The 16,108-nt window shown below is 37.9% G+C and overlaps 3 protein-coding genes and 1 long non-coding RNA gene across 16 annotated transcripts; all 4 read right to left on the reverse strand.

The window, feature by feature from the left end:
• Window positions 1-162: 162 nt before the first annotated feature.
• Window positions 163-1,962, reverse strand: LOC113672772 (beta-1,3-galactosyltransferase 5). The gene has a single exon (XM_027189118.2). It carries the CDS (start codon window positions 1,377-1,379, stop codon window positions 294-296), a length of 1,086 nt encoding a protein of 361 aa, XP_027044919.2. The 5' UTR covers window positions 1,380-1,962; the 3' UTR covers window positions 163-293.
• Window positions 1,963-2,665: 703 nt separating this feature from the next.
• On the reverse strand, window positions 2,666-4,281 carry LOC113672773 (E3 ubiquitin-protein ligase MARCHF8-like). Its single transcript, XM_027189119.2, has 2 exons — window positions 3,787-4,281; window positions 2,666-3,086 (listed from the first exon to the last, which is right to left on the reverse strand). The coding sequence occupies exons 1-2, from the start codon at window positions 4,063-4,065 to the stop codon at window positions 2,778-2,780; spliced, it is 588 nt and encodes a 195-aa protein (XP_027044920.2). The 5' UTR covers window positions 4,066-4,281; the 3' UTR covers window positions 2,666-2,777.
• Window positions 4,282-4,426: 145 nt separating this feature from the next.
• LOC113672762 (fanconi-associated nuclease 1-like) lies at window positions 4,427-11,179 on the reverse strand. The gene is made up of 11 exons (XM_089203079.1): window positions 9,775-11,179; window positions 8,996-9,212; window positions 8,576-8,713; window positions 7,828-8,296; window positions 7,261-7,437; window positions 6,877-7,131; window positions 6,579-6,674; window positions 6,321-6,419; window positions 5,977-6,105; window positions 5,073-5,178; window positions 4,427-4,588 (listed from the first exon to the last, which is right to left on the reverse strand). Exons 1-11 carry the CDS (start codon window positions 10,922-10,924, stop codon window positions 4,554-4,556), a joined length of 2,871 nt encoding a protein of 956 aa, XP_089059205.1. The 5' UTR covers window positions 10,925-11,179; the 3' UTR covers window positions 4,427-4,553.
• A 1,581-nt stretch (window positions 11,180-12,760) lies between these two features.
• LOC149046361 (uncharacterized) lies at window positions 12,761-16,098 on the reverse strand. 13 transcript variants are annotated; one of them, XR_016185661.1, is made up of 5 exons: window positions 15,958-16,074; window positions 15,518-15,640; window positions 14,991-15,072; window positions 13,862-14,056; window positions 12,761-13,296 (listed from the first exon to the last, which is right to left on the reverse strand). It is a non-coding gene; the product is annotated as an uncharacterized LOC149046361 (long non-coding RNA). The 13 variants fall into 13 exon arrangements; XR_016185663.1 differs by lacking the exons at window positions 14,991-15,072; window positions 15,518-15,640 and adding an exon at window positions 14,623-14,685 and having other exon boundaries at window positions 13,862-13,956; window positions 15,958-16,096; XR_016185656.1 differs by lacking the exons at window positions 14,991-15,072; window positions 15,518-15,640 and adding an exon at window positions 14,623-14,685 and having other exon boundaries at window positions 15,958-16,096.
• Between the last annotated feature and the right edge of the window lie 10 nt (window positions 16,099-16,108).

The raw sequence follows: 16,108 nt of genomic DNA on the forward strand, positions 1-16,108 counted from the left end.
TATATATATATATATATATATATATAAATAACGCCTCAGTCAAAAGTGTCATGTCATATAATGCGTTGAGTCGCAAAATCCGAAACGAAATCAACAAAAATATCCTATGAAGTTAACCAGCTGTGAACCCTCACAGAGTTTTGAATAACTCAGCGACTATGGCAGTGATTAAAATCAAATTTTATTTGCCTGTAATAAAAATATTTTTAAAGCATACATCACTTTCAAAAATTTTTGTTCTAGGACTATTGAGCCACACTTGCATTAATTATTATCATTTACATATTTGATCTCTAATTTGTAGTACTCTGAGAGAGTAGTTTCATCTGTGTATCGTCGAAAAGTTTGACCATGCAATCGTGATCAATTGGCCTAATGAGCAAAATATTGGGGTCATCCTTGCATGATTTTTTATCGTTATACATCAAAAACGTTGTACTAGAGATTGGCTGAACACCCAAATCGGCCGCTAGGATTCCGATATATGCATCATCAACTTTAAGCGGTTTCACAACATCAAACATTGGAATTAATTTCAAGACCAGATCCCTTGACAACACGTAGCCGCCTCCAGAAATGTAGTCTTTATAAGTATTCTCAGGATGATCTTCTTCTGAAACACCATAGAAACCATGACGAAGAACAGGGTTTCCATGCATTAAATGTCCAAAATAAAAGTCTGTATTTGCCGTGCCAGTTTGGGTGAGGAATTCGATGAGACCGCGAGTATTGACGAACACGTCATCATCTGTCTTAAGCAAGTATTTGAAGCTACAGTACTTTGCTGCCCATTCAAATCCAGACTCAATCTTAAACACTTTATTTGTAAACGTTTCAGGGTAGTCACCTTGAATTATGTCGCCAAATATCTGCGCTTCGCGCGAGATGCGATACGAAATGTCAACACTGCTAGCTTCGCCGATAAGAAACACCGTCTTCCATTTCCGGTGAAGTGCGTTATCCGTTCCCCAAGTATGTCGAATAACCATTCGATTTTTATTTGCTTCAGGAGAGCTAGAGACGATTATTATGAGGAACAAGTCCTGTAAACACTTTGTTCGTGTTAGAAGACGGGTACGATGTTTACGTACTTCAAGCCAAGAGTCGGAGAATGCATCATCGATTAAGTGACTGTCAACAGAGCCCGTTTTGTCTCGATCGCTTCGTCTGCGAAATGAAGTTCCCACCGTTGTGTGCGCAGACCCACGCTTGCCAATTTGACCTTCTTTCTGGAGGTTATACTTCATGGACTCTGCATAATTTGTAAGTCCTTGACTTGTGAGCCAAAGTGAAATGCATAACATGGAAAGAGAAACAGTAATACATAGGAATAAACAAGAAGCCGCAGTCACAGTAAATGGACACGTGGAAGACTTCATCGTGTCGATACGTTTTGCTTTGAGTCCACGAAACAAACAGCAATCTTTTCTCCTTTTAAAGTTCCGTAAATGCAACTGAATTTCACCTCCACTTGACGGATGGCTTTTATGACAGCGCTTCGACGATCATACTGTCATCCGCACAACAATTCACTGAGTGAAATATTAACCACCAGCAATGATGAATATTTGTTATTGGGCATTAAACCAGGATTACGTGACAGATTCAAGCAAAACGTAAAATAATGAAAACTCCGAGTTCATCGTAGAAGAGATCGTAACCTTGGCAGCCTCACTAACACTCTTTTGCTTTCTTTTACGGCTAATTACATAGAAACATCAGGAATTGTTAATTCAGATTTATCGCATTGTATTATGCTCGATATTGTTTTGTCTATTGCAGTCTCTTTTGTCATGGAGACTGTTAGTTTGAGTTGACTCAAGAGATTTGTCAACATTGTTGTTTTGCAACTGTATTGCGCCCTTCCCTGCACTCGTAGCACGTTTTTGTACTTTCCCACTCACAAAAATTCATGTCAGGTTTTCAAGAAATTTAATGGATTTATCTCAGTAAATCTACTTCGTTTTTACACGGACTACTTCGTTTTCTGGGAAATTTTAAAAAGTTTCGAGACGAAAAAGCTCATGAAATGCGAATCCATTTTTATCATGGCTTCTATTTTTAAGCTACTTCAACAAAGCTGTCCTTTAATCTCAGAAGGAAAATGTCCGAAATCAGGCAAAACAAACGACAGCGTCTGAAATAGGAGGACAGTGTGTCAATGAAGCGATGACGTCAGAAATGGGACAGAAGAATCCGAAAAGGAACGATGGCATCCGAAATTGGAGAGAAGCTTCGAAATGTCTCATGAAAGCGTCCGAGTTCGAACAATAGTTTCCGAAAAGAAGCGAAATAGGGCGAAAGCATCCGAAATCGGACTGAAGCATTCGAAATCACAAGGAACTTTCCGAAATCTGGTTTCGAAATTAGACGGAGATATCTAGCTTACCGTTCCAACAGACGATCTTTCGACGGCGACACGATTTTGTCTTTCTTTCTGGAAATCAATTCCTAGCTGATTTATCCACATCGTGTTTTCACTGGTTTTCGAGAAGACTATGGCTTTATCTTTCCACGTAAAGCTCGTATTTTCGGCATTTCGTGTGTGTTCTTCTAAGAATGGAAAGTTTTTTCTTTCTCAGCGGATTACTTGTTTGTTTTTGTTTAACCAAATACGCTCAGAAAATGGATGTTGGAACCTCTATGAAATCATCAGTGCGGTAGAAGTTAGATTCTTTCTTTATTAAGTGCCAGTAGTTTTTAACTTGACAAAAAACAACAAACAGGTTATTCAATAACTACAAGTGCCACACTGAAAATAATTTCAGGAAAACAAACTAAACAACTTCTGTGTCACTGAAGTTTTCGATGATCACTACCACGTGTTTGTTTTTTCGACGCCACATAGCCCAATAATTAGAAGTATAGATATTCACCATCGATCCTATCCAAAAAGACAAGAAAAATGGAAGTCCAGATGCGATTCCTGCAATTCCTAAACTCAGTGCGGCGTTGCATTCTGATTGTTTGCTGTAACGATTGAGAAGGAAGCCAATACCGGAAACTTGAACACACACCATCCCAAGAAACAAAACATTGAATATCAGCATGGCAATGTCGTTTGCTTGCATTGGAAGGCATCGCCACTGCAAACACAGAGAGCATGAGATGAAATGATATTTTACATAGCAGCGAATGTAGTTTCTCTAATAATTCAAGGACAAGGGAAGGTAAAGTATGCACAATTTTGTGATATCTTGCAATCTCGACTCACATCTAACATCAACCGAAATGAAACAATCAGCAAAGACCAGTAAATGTCATTGTTATCATTAAGGCAATTCTGCACTACCCCAAGTAACCCAAATTAGTATATTTATATACTAAAATAGATGATAGCGTCGATAGCGCGCTCTGATTGGCTACTTAAATTTCGGGTACCATTGCTATTCACCTCCGAGCATTTGCGCGCGGGACTTGCACTCGGAAATATTACAAGTGTAAATCACCTTTTTGTGCTATATTATCTCACTGTTTTGGTATACACTAAAAATACTGTTCACCTGTGTCGGTGGCTAGCGATGGATACTTACATCGCTGCTTCGCCGCCTCCACTTCGGTGAATAGTTGTTAACTAGTCAAAATGGGATTTCTAATACGAATCGAAAGTAAAGGTCATACTGTAACCAACAAAGAACTTAATGAAACGTGACTCTAATTTCATTTTGCCTCGCATGCTGAAACGAATTCATTACGGGTCATTAATTTTGGTATTCAGTCTGGGAAATGTTTCGAGATTTGGTCACAAGAACGCTAAAAAATGGAATACTATTTTTTATAAAATACCTTTCTGATAGGCTTATAAACTCTTCTTGTGCGAAAACGGTAGCGACAAATTGGACACGTTCGGTTGTGGGCTGAATTTAACCACAACTCCAAGCAGGATTTATGCACCTTTCCCATGGTTCCTTTACACCAGCAAACTTTTTGTAAAGGTTCTCGACCTTGGTCCTTTCCGCTAGTATTGTGGCAAATTCTACAAATCGGTTCACCTTCTCCCAACGAAATGGAGCTTAATGAGCATGATACTGGGAGTATCGCTGGACTGTGATTACCAGACGACATTGTGGCTACTTCGCGGTGTTATGTGAAGCGCACAAATCGTGCACTTGATGCAGCCAAGAACGTTACGTAACAATAGTTTAGTAACCATGACAGCCATAGACGAGCGCGCGCGCTTTGGAGGACGTACACGTTTGCAAAGATGACTGGATTATAATTTGCGAAACAGAAAATCTTTTTCACGGCTAAAACTAAGGGACCGACCATAATATAAAAAAAGTGATGGAGGAGAATTATGATTAAGTACGCAAAGGTGATTGTCAAAAGAAAACTTTCTACAAAGTCCAAAGAAGCCGAAACAAAAACAAAAACAAAAAAAAACACGAACAGGAACAAAAATAAGAATAATCAATTAACACGAGGATAAAATATTCACTTGTCGATTTATTCCTCTACTCTGTAGTAAGTAACGAAGTAATTCATATAATATTTGAAATATTATTTCAAAGCGAAGGTCGAATTTCCATCCCCAGCTGACTCGTGGAGGACATCTATTTTGACACTTTAAGGCGCTTAGCGCCAACATCTGAAAGGAAAACGAAAGTTGAGTATTTCAACATGTTTGGTGAACTGTGTATTACTATCAATATGGAATGGAGACCCATATCCATGGAATGAAGATGGATGCCCACAACCGAGTCTTGGAGCGGGAAAAGTGATGGAGCTCTAAAAAAATTTACAACCAGCACATTTCTGACTCAACAAGACAGCAGCGTCATTTGTAATTATTGAAACAGGGACCGTTCTCAGTCGGAGTTCTAAATTCCCACTCTGAACAAGTTACCCCGTCTGCAGTGCTATGATTTCTCGAGACCGTTGTATACTGATTAATTATTTTCTAGCTTATCTGTGAGCCACGATAAACGAGTTTGCATGAAATTGTGTGATTTCGTAATATCAAGACAATTCTTTTGCTCGAAAGTTACTCATGGGATGGTAATCCTCTGGCTTGACAGTCATTTGTCATATAACTTGACTTCATGTAAATCGTTTTGGAAGCACAGACATACCAGTCACATAGCAGACTTCGACATTAGCTCCAAGGGACTGTAAAACATCCAGCCAGATTAATTGCTTGGTAGAAAGCTTGTCCCCTGGACCCTTAACTTCAGAAATCTGACGTTAAGACAAAGGAAAAAAATAATCTCCGCTCACTTAGGGTAAGTTGGAGACAAGATGAACTTTACAGAATTTACAAAAATCACCACCATAGCTGTTATTCTGTAAGAAAGCGATTCGTCATTGTTTTGGTTTTGCTTTACTACGCTCTGTGATTGGTACAGAGATATAGTACCACCTTCTCAGCAAATCATATTCATGAGCTACAAACAAACATAACTAAGTGATTAAAGAGGGTAAGTTTCTAAAGAAACTGTGGAGCTGCATCGGTGGGAGAGTATAACAGGGTAATTTAGTGTTATCAACTGAGTTGATAACGTAAATCGGCCATCGTCTTGTTATGAGCGTGGGACAAAGAAAAAATTCTGAGTCCCCATAAGGAATCGAACCTCAGACCTTCGGATTCCGCGCTGCGATGCGTCATGACGCTATCGACATTGCTGATCCTATCAGTATGCAGGACGTGTGTCATATGAACTTCGTAATAGACCTAGCTCACCGTGGAGTCTCTGTAGCTCAGTGGTAGAGATGAATCTGAAGGTCTGAGGTTCGATTCCTCATTCATGGGGACTCAAAATTTTTTTTGTTCCACGCTCGTGACAAGACGAAAGACGTCTTTCTCTGTTATTGTCGCTTTTATTCGCAACATTCGTCACGCTTGAAATCGTTTTCGTGTCCTTATTGGGTATCCTGTGACGTTCTCCTACGTTCACCCGAGCCGGTGTAATCAGGTTTTGTTTCTGGTCTTCCAATACTCAAACAAAAGCAGTTTATTAGAAAGACGAACTAAGTTACCATGTAATCAAGAGTGGATGAATTCCATACGACCAGATCAGGCATACCAGCGCGACAATAGCGGTATCCTTGAGCAAACCGAGTGAAGATCCCAGACATTATCTGACCACCCAGGCAGGCTACGAGTTGCTACAGAAAGAAAAACCACAAGTTGTGTATTTTTAAAATGTTTATCGTCAAACATTTATGCCCTGGACCTGACGTAACGTTAGTTCAACTTGAAGGTATTCCCATTCACATATGTGACCAACCAACACCCAACAACAAATTAAACAACTAAAAATTCTTAAAAAGGAATACACAAGTAATTTCACATGCGAAACTTCTCATAACCACCCACTTACTTTTGCTTGCTCCACACTTGTGAATCGATCCCAGCTTATTCCTGCACAAACCTGCCCTTCGTAATCATTCCAAGCTTTGGACAGAATGTCCTGAAGTTTCTGTCACAAAATATTCATATATCGAAAGACTTGGTGTAAATAAATCTTTTGCCTTAAACTGACCATATTTGATTGATCACGTAACATAATAATCATTACGTTTTGTGTACATGTAGACAACACAAAGAAAGATTTCATGCATTATCAATACACATTTACCTCAACTGACGTTATTGAGATTTCCTCCAGCCTCTTGTCAATAATTTCTTTGCGACTTTCGTAAAATGCATCATAGCAGAAGTCAAGGGGAGCAGCCTCAAAAAAAACCAAACAGATACTAATTAATCACTAATCAGAGCAAATAAAAACCTCGCAAATAATAATGTTAAAGGAATTGTTCCAGACTTTTCTTCCTGGTAAAAATATGGTGGTGAATATCACTAAAAGTGCTTTACACTGTACAGATAAAATGTCAGAAAATGACCACAGGACATTTTAAAGTCAGCAAGTTTCATACTTGGAATGGACTTCGAAAAACATCTGGAATTCCACTTGCAAATATGATGTCCCACATGTATAAGATGTAAAGTGATGAGAAAGTGGATCCTTCTCCATGGATTCCTTGGTCAAATCCCTTCTGGCGATAATATGACAAGGCATATTCCTCCACTGCACAGAAGGTTGTTGTACCATCAATTACTTGGCCATCTTGATCAATCTCAGGAGCAATGAAGACTCCAAGTTCTGCACATCTTGTCCCAGATATAGTGATCTGCAGGGATGAGTTAAAAGAAATACAGATAAACTATTCTACTGTTAAACAAGCCACCTCAAACTCAAGTCCATTTTATTTTTAAATATCAAAACCATCAACAAAATCAAAGTAACAACTAAGACTTACACTCTTAGATGAGTCTGGTTCTATTAACTCCAGGTCTACATAGTCTTCACATTTTTTCTTCTTCCCTTTGGTAAATGCTGGGGAAGAGAGGATGCGCTTGGCTCTCTGTATCAGGGCAAGACGACGCCCAAACCGAACATGTGGGTCTTGAAGGGCTTCCCGGATGACCTGCATAGCCTTTGAGTAAAATAGCAAAACTCTGATATTAGCCTTTGACCCCATCGAGTGACTAGCATCTACATGTATTTCTTCTCACAGTAAAACTGCTGAATCAAACATTATGAAAGGATTGTCAGGTCAGGGAGCTTTTGATTATTAAGCACATTCTCTTCATTAGTACTGTAAGAAATGTATAGAGAACAGTGTGGAGAATATAGGTACTGATATCAAAGTGTAAAGGGTCTCAAGGTAAGTCACAGATCAGCCTGGATAAATGAACAGGTGGCACATCCATGGATATGCAACCCTTAAATTTATATCATATATTAAAAACATTGTCTTTGGCCATAGTTCACTTTTCTTTCTTTAATCTTTCAAAACTTAAGAAAAAAATTAACGAGGACTCACCTTTTCAGGTTGTTTTAAGTGCTGATGCAAATTCAGTGCCAGTCTATCATACCACCGTCCACGTGAATCAAAGCAAAATATGTCTTGTTGAAGCAGACTTTCAAGTTGATTGACAGCCTCATCATACTTTCGCCATTTCTGTAACACTTCCACTCCATAATAACACATCTTAGTGATGGCCCACTCAGCAGCGAAGCATCGCAAGTGGCCTGGGAGGAGTGCAGTAGAGATTTCTGAACAATTTTTCAGCTTGGCCAGAATATCATCAAATTTCTTTGAAGCATCTGGATAGTAAATATAGGCTTGTTCAAAGCTCTTATTTTCAAGTGCTACAAGCATCTCATACTTATGCTGATATGCTTCTGAGAATTGGATGAGGCTATCTCGAGAGTGGAAAACTGGTGTTGGTCTGTCAATCACATATGCTGGGTAGACAACTTTACCAATATTAGCAAGGTAGAGTGTTGACCTGAAAATCAGATGTACATTTACATTGTAGAGCATTGGAAAACAGCAAGTAATCAAAATGAGCCACAACTGATAAATACTGGTGACATTCATGTATACTCAGGTTTGTGTGGCATGAAGATTTGTTATTTAAATAAGGCCCTGTATAGATCAGTTAGATCAGTTACAGTGAGTAAAAACTGTGAAATTTTTGTGTAATAAAATTGCAAAGCTTTTTCAAGCTCTCACCATTTTCTTCATGAATCTCAAAAACTGGTATCAGATAGTGAAAGATTCTTACAATTGCTGCGCCTGTCCATTGTTTGAGGAGTCTTCATCATCTGGGATAACATTCATAGTAAACAGCAAAAGAAGTCTGCTGAAAACATCTTTGGGATAAGCTGCCAGTCTCACACAACAACCAAGGGCTTGCTTAACCCTACAGAAAATAAATGAATGACAAAACAAAACTTCAAAAAAAGACTACATATAGAGTAAACATACTTTGGCTTTTATTGCTGCACACCAGTACCTGTAATTTATCATGAGTGATTACCAATCAGATCATTGGACAGTCAAATAAAATGATGGACAGAAACACACTGCTTGCTACTAAAAATTGATCACTTAGCCATCTCTACACCTCCTGGGCAAACTACACAAAAATGTAAATGTTCAAACTACTATTAAATGAATTCTCATTTGAAAATCAAATTCTTACCTCTTCAAAACAACAGCTCTAAAACTTCCAAAGAGTGTCTTTTGGTTCTCAGCATGGTTAACAATCATTTCTATTGTGTCTTCCTTGGTTCCCCCCTTCTGGCCAACAGATTTTGATGAAATATGAAGAGTTTTGACCAAAAGTTTTAAGTCTGGAGCTGCTGAAAGATTTAATGCCTCCCAGAGATCTCTGAGATGACTTTCGTCTTCTAAAAAACCTATAAGGAAAAAGGGGGATGGTAATTCTCTACAAGTCATGTTTCTTTTGAACTCATTATTTTATTTCAATTAATGGGACTGAAAAGAGCTTATTGGAATCTGTACTCAGTAATGTTACAGAGTGGGTAACAATAGTGGATAACAGGACAAAGGGATCATACTTGTTCCCATGAATGAAAGTATCTATAAGTTACATGTAGGTGCCTGATTTGGACAGAGGTTTTCCAGATGCATACCACAATTTTGTGAGCTTGTGGTTAACATTTTGCTGGAAAGGGTAATGAGTAAGTCAATGGACCCTACAGCATAACTAAGAGGTACCATGGAAGGGAGCTAATCCAAATTGAGGCCAATGTCAACACTGAAGCCCCTTGGGGACAACTTTTACCATAAAAGCATACATGTACCCTGAGGTCTTGTGTTTGTTTGTCAGCCTCTCTTCCCACTCTAATCCCAATTGACACTTTTCTGCAACACCCCCCATTCCACCCAGGCCTCATACTCCTGCCATTCACCATGTTATTCTGACTTCACAAAAACATTTAAAATAAGAGATTTAACCTTTCTCTGCAAGAGACTTTAATATTGGTGTCAGATTGTTACTGATCCTCGGATATTCCAGTTTGCTGCACCTAAACCATCCATGTTTACGCTGGAAAAGACGGATATACAGCTTCTGCTCCTCTGAAGACATGACATTGAAAGCATCAATTATACCATTATCTTCTTCATTGAACAACTGCCTGTCATCCTTGTTTGACAAGACATTGTTCACTACAAGCTTAAAATTAGCTAAATAGTACGGTTCATGGTCTTTGTCTTCTTTCTCCTTGGAATTTTCAGAAACATCTTCTGTTAAGTTTATGTTAGATGCTTGAACTTGATTTGGATCATTGCCATCATTGTGAATTGATTTTCCTTCCCTAGAAAAAGTTGCAAATGTATCACATGGTTCCTGACATGCAGTACCTTGATCACAATCACTAGTGGATTCAATGCAGCTTTCTTCATCCATTTCAAAAGGACTTTGTTTCTTACTATCCATCTTCCGTGACATTTTCTTCAAGAGGATAAAATCGTTTCTTTCATTTGCAGGCTTTGAGATGGAAGAAACACCCTCAAGGGCTAAATTTTCATCCCTTGATTCTGGACTTTTCACACAGGGTTTGTAACATTCTGAACTATTTTCTTTCCTGTCTGCATTCTGGTAACTTGGCTTTAGTACCTCTTTTGCTGAGTAGTCTGAACTGCATGGAGAACAACTGTGTGCTCCAGCAAGTTCATTAGCTGTACAGTCTTCAGCTATAAGTAAAGCTAAGTGCAGTTTACAGTTGCTGTCTAAATGTTGGTTTATCTTGGAAAGAATTGCAAGTTTTCCACACAATGGACAAGAAACTGATTTTGGACTGCATGGTTTCAGAAACCATGTCACTGTTCTCTTATTTTCTGGGTTCCCATTATTGTTACCCATGCAATTAACTCCTGTTGTTTCTTTTGTTTTGCCTGATAACTTGATTTTTTTGTTGCTTTGAGAATCTTTTGCCTCAGTGTGGTTCTGCTTTGATTCAATAACTGGATTTTCATCTGGAGGAAAAACTACAATTTCAGAGTTTCCATCTCGGGCGCACAACTCACTCTTCATGTCTTCCACTCTACTGATTTTTGTCTTCTTTCTCCGGGAGAGAGACAGCCTCGTCCTTTTTCGATTCATGAAAAATAAATGGCTCAAATATCGTGACCACGTACACTACTTTATACAGTTGTATCACTTGGAATAAGTAGACGTGTCTAAGACAAGATTCGTGAGGCATTACACTTTGATGAGAAAGTTTGTCAGCTAAAAAGCTTGATATCCTCCAAAGAAGATGCCGAAAATTGCAGTAGAAATAAATAGAACAAAGTTCCCGCCTTCTCACTGCCTTCTGCCATTTTGAAATTTATGATAATAGGGCAGCGGTCGACACAATGAAGCAGAAACGAGGCCTGCTTGTAACCAGTTCCCAGGAGACCTCTCAAGGTAAAAACATGGCGGATAGCAAAAATTTTTTTTGGGATCACTTTCTGAAGGAGCTTAGACACCAGGCTCAACTAGGGAACCAAGCCTTTTGATGACGTATACAACTTTTCACTCACCACCCCCGACTGGTTGAAGTGTAGTTGGAGGGGGACAGGGAAGGAAACATTTTTGCTACTTGCGCGGGAAAAAAACAAATGAGAAGTTATCTATTACCTTTTTTTTGTTGTTGTAATTTTCCAGAAAAAACAAATGGGAAGTTATCTATTACCTTTTTTTGTGTAATTTTCGCGGGAAATAATATTACCTTATCTCGCTCCGCTCCGTACATATACGAATCTTCTGCCTTTGGTTATAATACACTTTCTTCGTTAATTCTAAATATTACTCACGGTCAAATGGATCCAAAGGGAATTTCAAACCTTGGAAATACTTGCTTTCTGAATAGTGTCTTGCAAGCTCTGCTCTCAGTGACATGTTTTTCCGAAGGGCTCACTGGATTGCAGCACAATCACAAGAAGTGCACCTCATCTAAAACAGGTCTTGAAAATGTATTCAATATTATTTTAGCACGTCAAAATAACATTGATATTGGAGTGGAAGACATAAAATCCCAGCAGGCAAACAACATCAACCCATCGGTGAACTGTGTAATTGAACCAAGTACTTTTTTGATGAACCACAAAATTCGTCATCAGTGTGGTAATCCGCTTAGTTATTCTTGACATTAAGCTTATTTCGACTTTATGAAACAATTAAAATACGTATATTAAAATACGTATTTGACAACTGGATAATCTTGTTAGAACGTCACAGGAAGTTGTACCTTGTACGGAGCTACGAGTAAAATGTTTAAGGCCTTTTCACTGTTTATGGCGGTAAATTTATATTAGTCCTGGAAGCTTTGCAAGTCGTAGTTCTTTGCTCGATTATTTTTTGACACTGTTGTGTTGCGCGTTCATCTAAAATGTGCGTGTACGAGTACTAGGAGTGCAAAGAGTGAAAACGGTACGCAAACCTAACACTTTCGACCCCTCCCCATCCCCCTCCCCCAGCCCCACCCTCTGGACAAATGAGTAGTTTCTGGACCATATTGACTTGATAATCTTGGTAACTCCTAAATTGACTATGCCAATTTCCTGTGGATTAAATTAATTACAATCACAAACCTGTAGACAGCAAAATTAAATCCAGGAATGGTGTCCCTGCCACATGGAAATTTTTGTTTTTGGTTTCTTTTTTTTTTCTGAGGGGGGGTAGAGTTCAACCCCCCCTCCCCTTTGAAAAATTCATTTCATGTCAAGCATTTCCTTAAAAAATTTTGGCACTTTTGGACCCCCTCTCCCCTGGAATTTTCAATGATCCTACTTGGGGTGGGAGTGTGTTGATCTTTCAATTCTTTCTAGAACTACACCTTTACTAGACATTCTTTCTTACAAAAAGTGAATTTTGTGGTCAAAATGATCTCTATAATAATCACCTCCACCCTTACATTTTTCTTTTGCATGTGGGAGAATAAACATTGACATTGACAACAATGACAACAGTTCTATTTGCACTCAACATTTACATTTTTAGTTTAGCCAATAACTACAAGAAAAGTCAAATACTCATCACAAAGACAAGCTACCATAGTATTTCTTATACCCAATCACACACTTTATTAGTCAGTATTATTCAAACATTTATCCTGTTCCATTAGTGGTGTTTGTCTATTCATTCTTAAGGGTTGTACTATACAGAGCTTCCTGAAGGACTATTCTAACCCAGTGGAGCTGGAATCATCTTATTACTGTAGCAGGTAACAAATTTTAATAGCATTAAACCTAACACCAAAAGGACACACAAATACAACTATTTTTTTGATAACTGCTACAGTGCTTAACACTATAAACTACAATGCACAAAGCAGACTATTTTCTTCCAGTGCAAGAAATTAGGAATGTCAAAGCTACTACAATTGTACAAATTCAAGTTCTTATGCATGGATTGAAAAGAGTAGGAGATGCAGTCCCTGTTGCTGTGGTCTGGTCTCTGTGTCTGTGTGTTGTGAAGAATACAATTCATTCCTGTAATCAATTGAGAAAAGGCAAATAATGAAATAAAAATTCATACAAATACAAAATGCAATAAGTCCACATTAGCTTATTTGCTGCCTTCAATACAACATCATTTAACAAATAAAGAGATAATGATGACAACAAGGATGATGATGGTAATGATGGTGATGGTGATGTCAAGGATCATGGTTAGTGGTATAGGAGACTGACTGGGTGACCTCCAGTAACTAGAAGATGAAGAAGCAACAGTATGTGTAATGCCTCATTCCATGCTGTCTAGTTACTTGAAAAACTAGTAGCCCCCTGCCCCCCTCCCCTTGCTGATTCCTGTCTATATATAATGAATTGCACAAATATTAAATTATACATTCTTTCATTTTTACTACATCAGTTGCTCCCAGAGTACTGATGCATGGAAGAGGCTAGTCACATGCCAGGCACCTCTGTCATTTTGCATTCAAATGGTAAGATTTCAAAATGATGGAAAAAAACTTCACAACTTAATAGATTACAAAGAGAAAGTGTTATTGTCCATGAGGGTACCACCATTTCTTCTGGTCATTATGTGTGTTACCTAAAAAGAGAAGAGAGGCGGTATTTTTCAAGTGATACCACAGTTCGACAGTCTTCACATCTTGAAGCTACAAGCCAGGAAGCATATCTCCTCTTCTATGAAAAAGATGAGGTTGAAGACATGCAAGAGGTTACACATATTTCTTCTCTGTCTGTTAAGGTCCAAAACTGTCTACCACAGATGCCCAGTATGCCTCTAAAAAGGAAGAAGTTTCCTGTCAAGTTTTGTCTTCCACCTGGTTACTATGCATTAAAGGCTGAAAAACCTGGCATTTTCAAGACAGCTACTGGAAGTATACCCTGGAAATATTCTACACTGGATGTAGCATCAGTATTAGCAAAGCAGAGGGAATTGCCATGGCTGGGGTCCAAATCTCAGGGAATCCTAGAATTAAAGCATGGGAGCCAACTGATGTTGAAAAGCTCCTTCCAGCTAAACACAAGATAAGTGACGGCAAACTTTCCAATTTTGTGATAGACTATATTTTTCTACTGATAGAAAGTCAGTCTCAAGCCAGTAACAAGAAAGTTTTTACTGTCAACTCCGATGTTTATAACAACATGGCACAATTCTTAATGAATATTTTCTTGAAGCATAAGTATGACTTGCTTTATGAGAACATTTCAGCAGCAGACATGATTCTGTGCCCAGTACTGCATGGATCATATATTATCAGAGAGAAGCCAACATGAAAGTTCGTAAAAAATTCAACAATCAGAAAAGAAGAAGGAATCTTTCACACAATGTTAGAAAGAACTTACCAAATGCTGGGCCTAAAAGATAGAGCAATCATTGGAATGAGTTCTGAATCCATTTTTACAGAGCTATAAAAATGGAAAGAACTTAGCAATACCCCATTGGACACAACCATTTTTTCTAACAGCTGTCTAAAATTATTGAAGCAATAACAGTTGCTGCTTTCATCTGAACTGATTTTTATCTAATCAATGCCAGCACATGAATACTCAGAGAAGTTGGAGTAGTTTCATTGCAAATTTTTCAATATTCTTTGCAGCAAAGGATGGGAAAAATTAATTATTATAAATAATTATTATCATCATTATCATTGTTATCATTCTTATCATTCTTATCACTATTATCATTATTATTATTGTGTTTCAAACTTTACCACTTCTCTTCCCCAAAGCAGCTACATGTATACAATACAGGGCCTTTTAAAAAGTCCTCAATGTTTAATGCCTCGAGGCTTGCTGGTTTGGCAGTCAGTGGAAAGGTAATGAAAGAAATACATTCAGCTGGATTTATATGATTATAATTAACATTCAAATATTGATTCTAACTCTGCACTGACTCAGGATATAAAAAACAAGACATTGATTGCATTATATATGGTAGCTTGATGCAAATGAGCCAAGAGAGCTTTTTTTTTTTCAGGTACATGATCATAAAAAAGCTCCATGTTCTGTAGTTGTAAGTCATAGAGTGAAATTCAGTACTTTAACTATATTCAGTAGACCTCAATGCAGTTTTCAACACCACCTTAATGTCAAATAATTTTTGTGACAATTCTGTTATCATAAAAATATCAGTAATACTGCAAATTTCAGCAACAGTTGTACACGTTATAGGAAAATGATTCTTCTGTAAAAAATTTTTCTTCTAGCAGACTTAAATTTTCTGAAAAAAATAACTTACAATGTATGGAAAAACTATCACAAACAACAGGGCAGATTCAAGGAAAGGTACAGCCATAGCCAGTATGAAGCAAACATCCCCACCACTCCCAAAATGTATTATCAGTTGCCTCAGATGTCCAGGCTGTCCAGGGAACAATTTAAACGTTAAATAAGTACAGTTTTGCGTATTCAGATTAATTACTGCTAGGTGCATTATTTTATGACAACGTACTTTACCAAGTTAGGTATATATATATATATTTCATATCACAAAAGCAAATAATTTCTGGTGTTATCGCTAATTGGGATATCAGATCAAGAAAGTATAAGGTTATTAATAAAGAGTTTAATTTTGGCTGAAGGTTTTTCGAGTTATTAATTTGACAATTCACTGTACGTTGTAAAATTACAAAGCAAAACACTAAATTTAGGTTGAAAAACACTAAAATACTTACTTACCTTCGGTCTCAAAACGTTTTTCACTATACTGCTGTAAAAATTTGAGTTTGTGTTTACTACAAGCCGATGTTTCTTGTATACTCCAATGTGACGACATAAGCTAGTGGCAAAAAAGGTCACGCAAGCAAGCAAAGGCCTGGGCACAAATTCA

The sequence above is a fragment of the Pocillopora damicornis genome, chromosome 4 (assembly GCF_964200805.1).
Source record: "Pocillopora damicornis chromosome 4, jaPocDami1.2, whole genome shotgun sequence".
NCBI classification, from domain to species: domain Eukaryota; kingdom Metazoa; phylum Cnidaria; class Anthozoa; order Scleractinia; family Pocilloporidae; genus Pocillopora; species Pocillopora damicornis.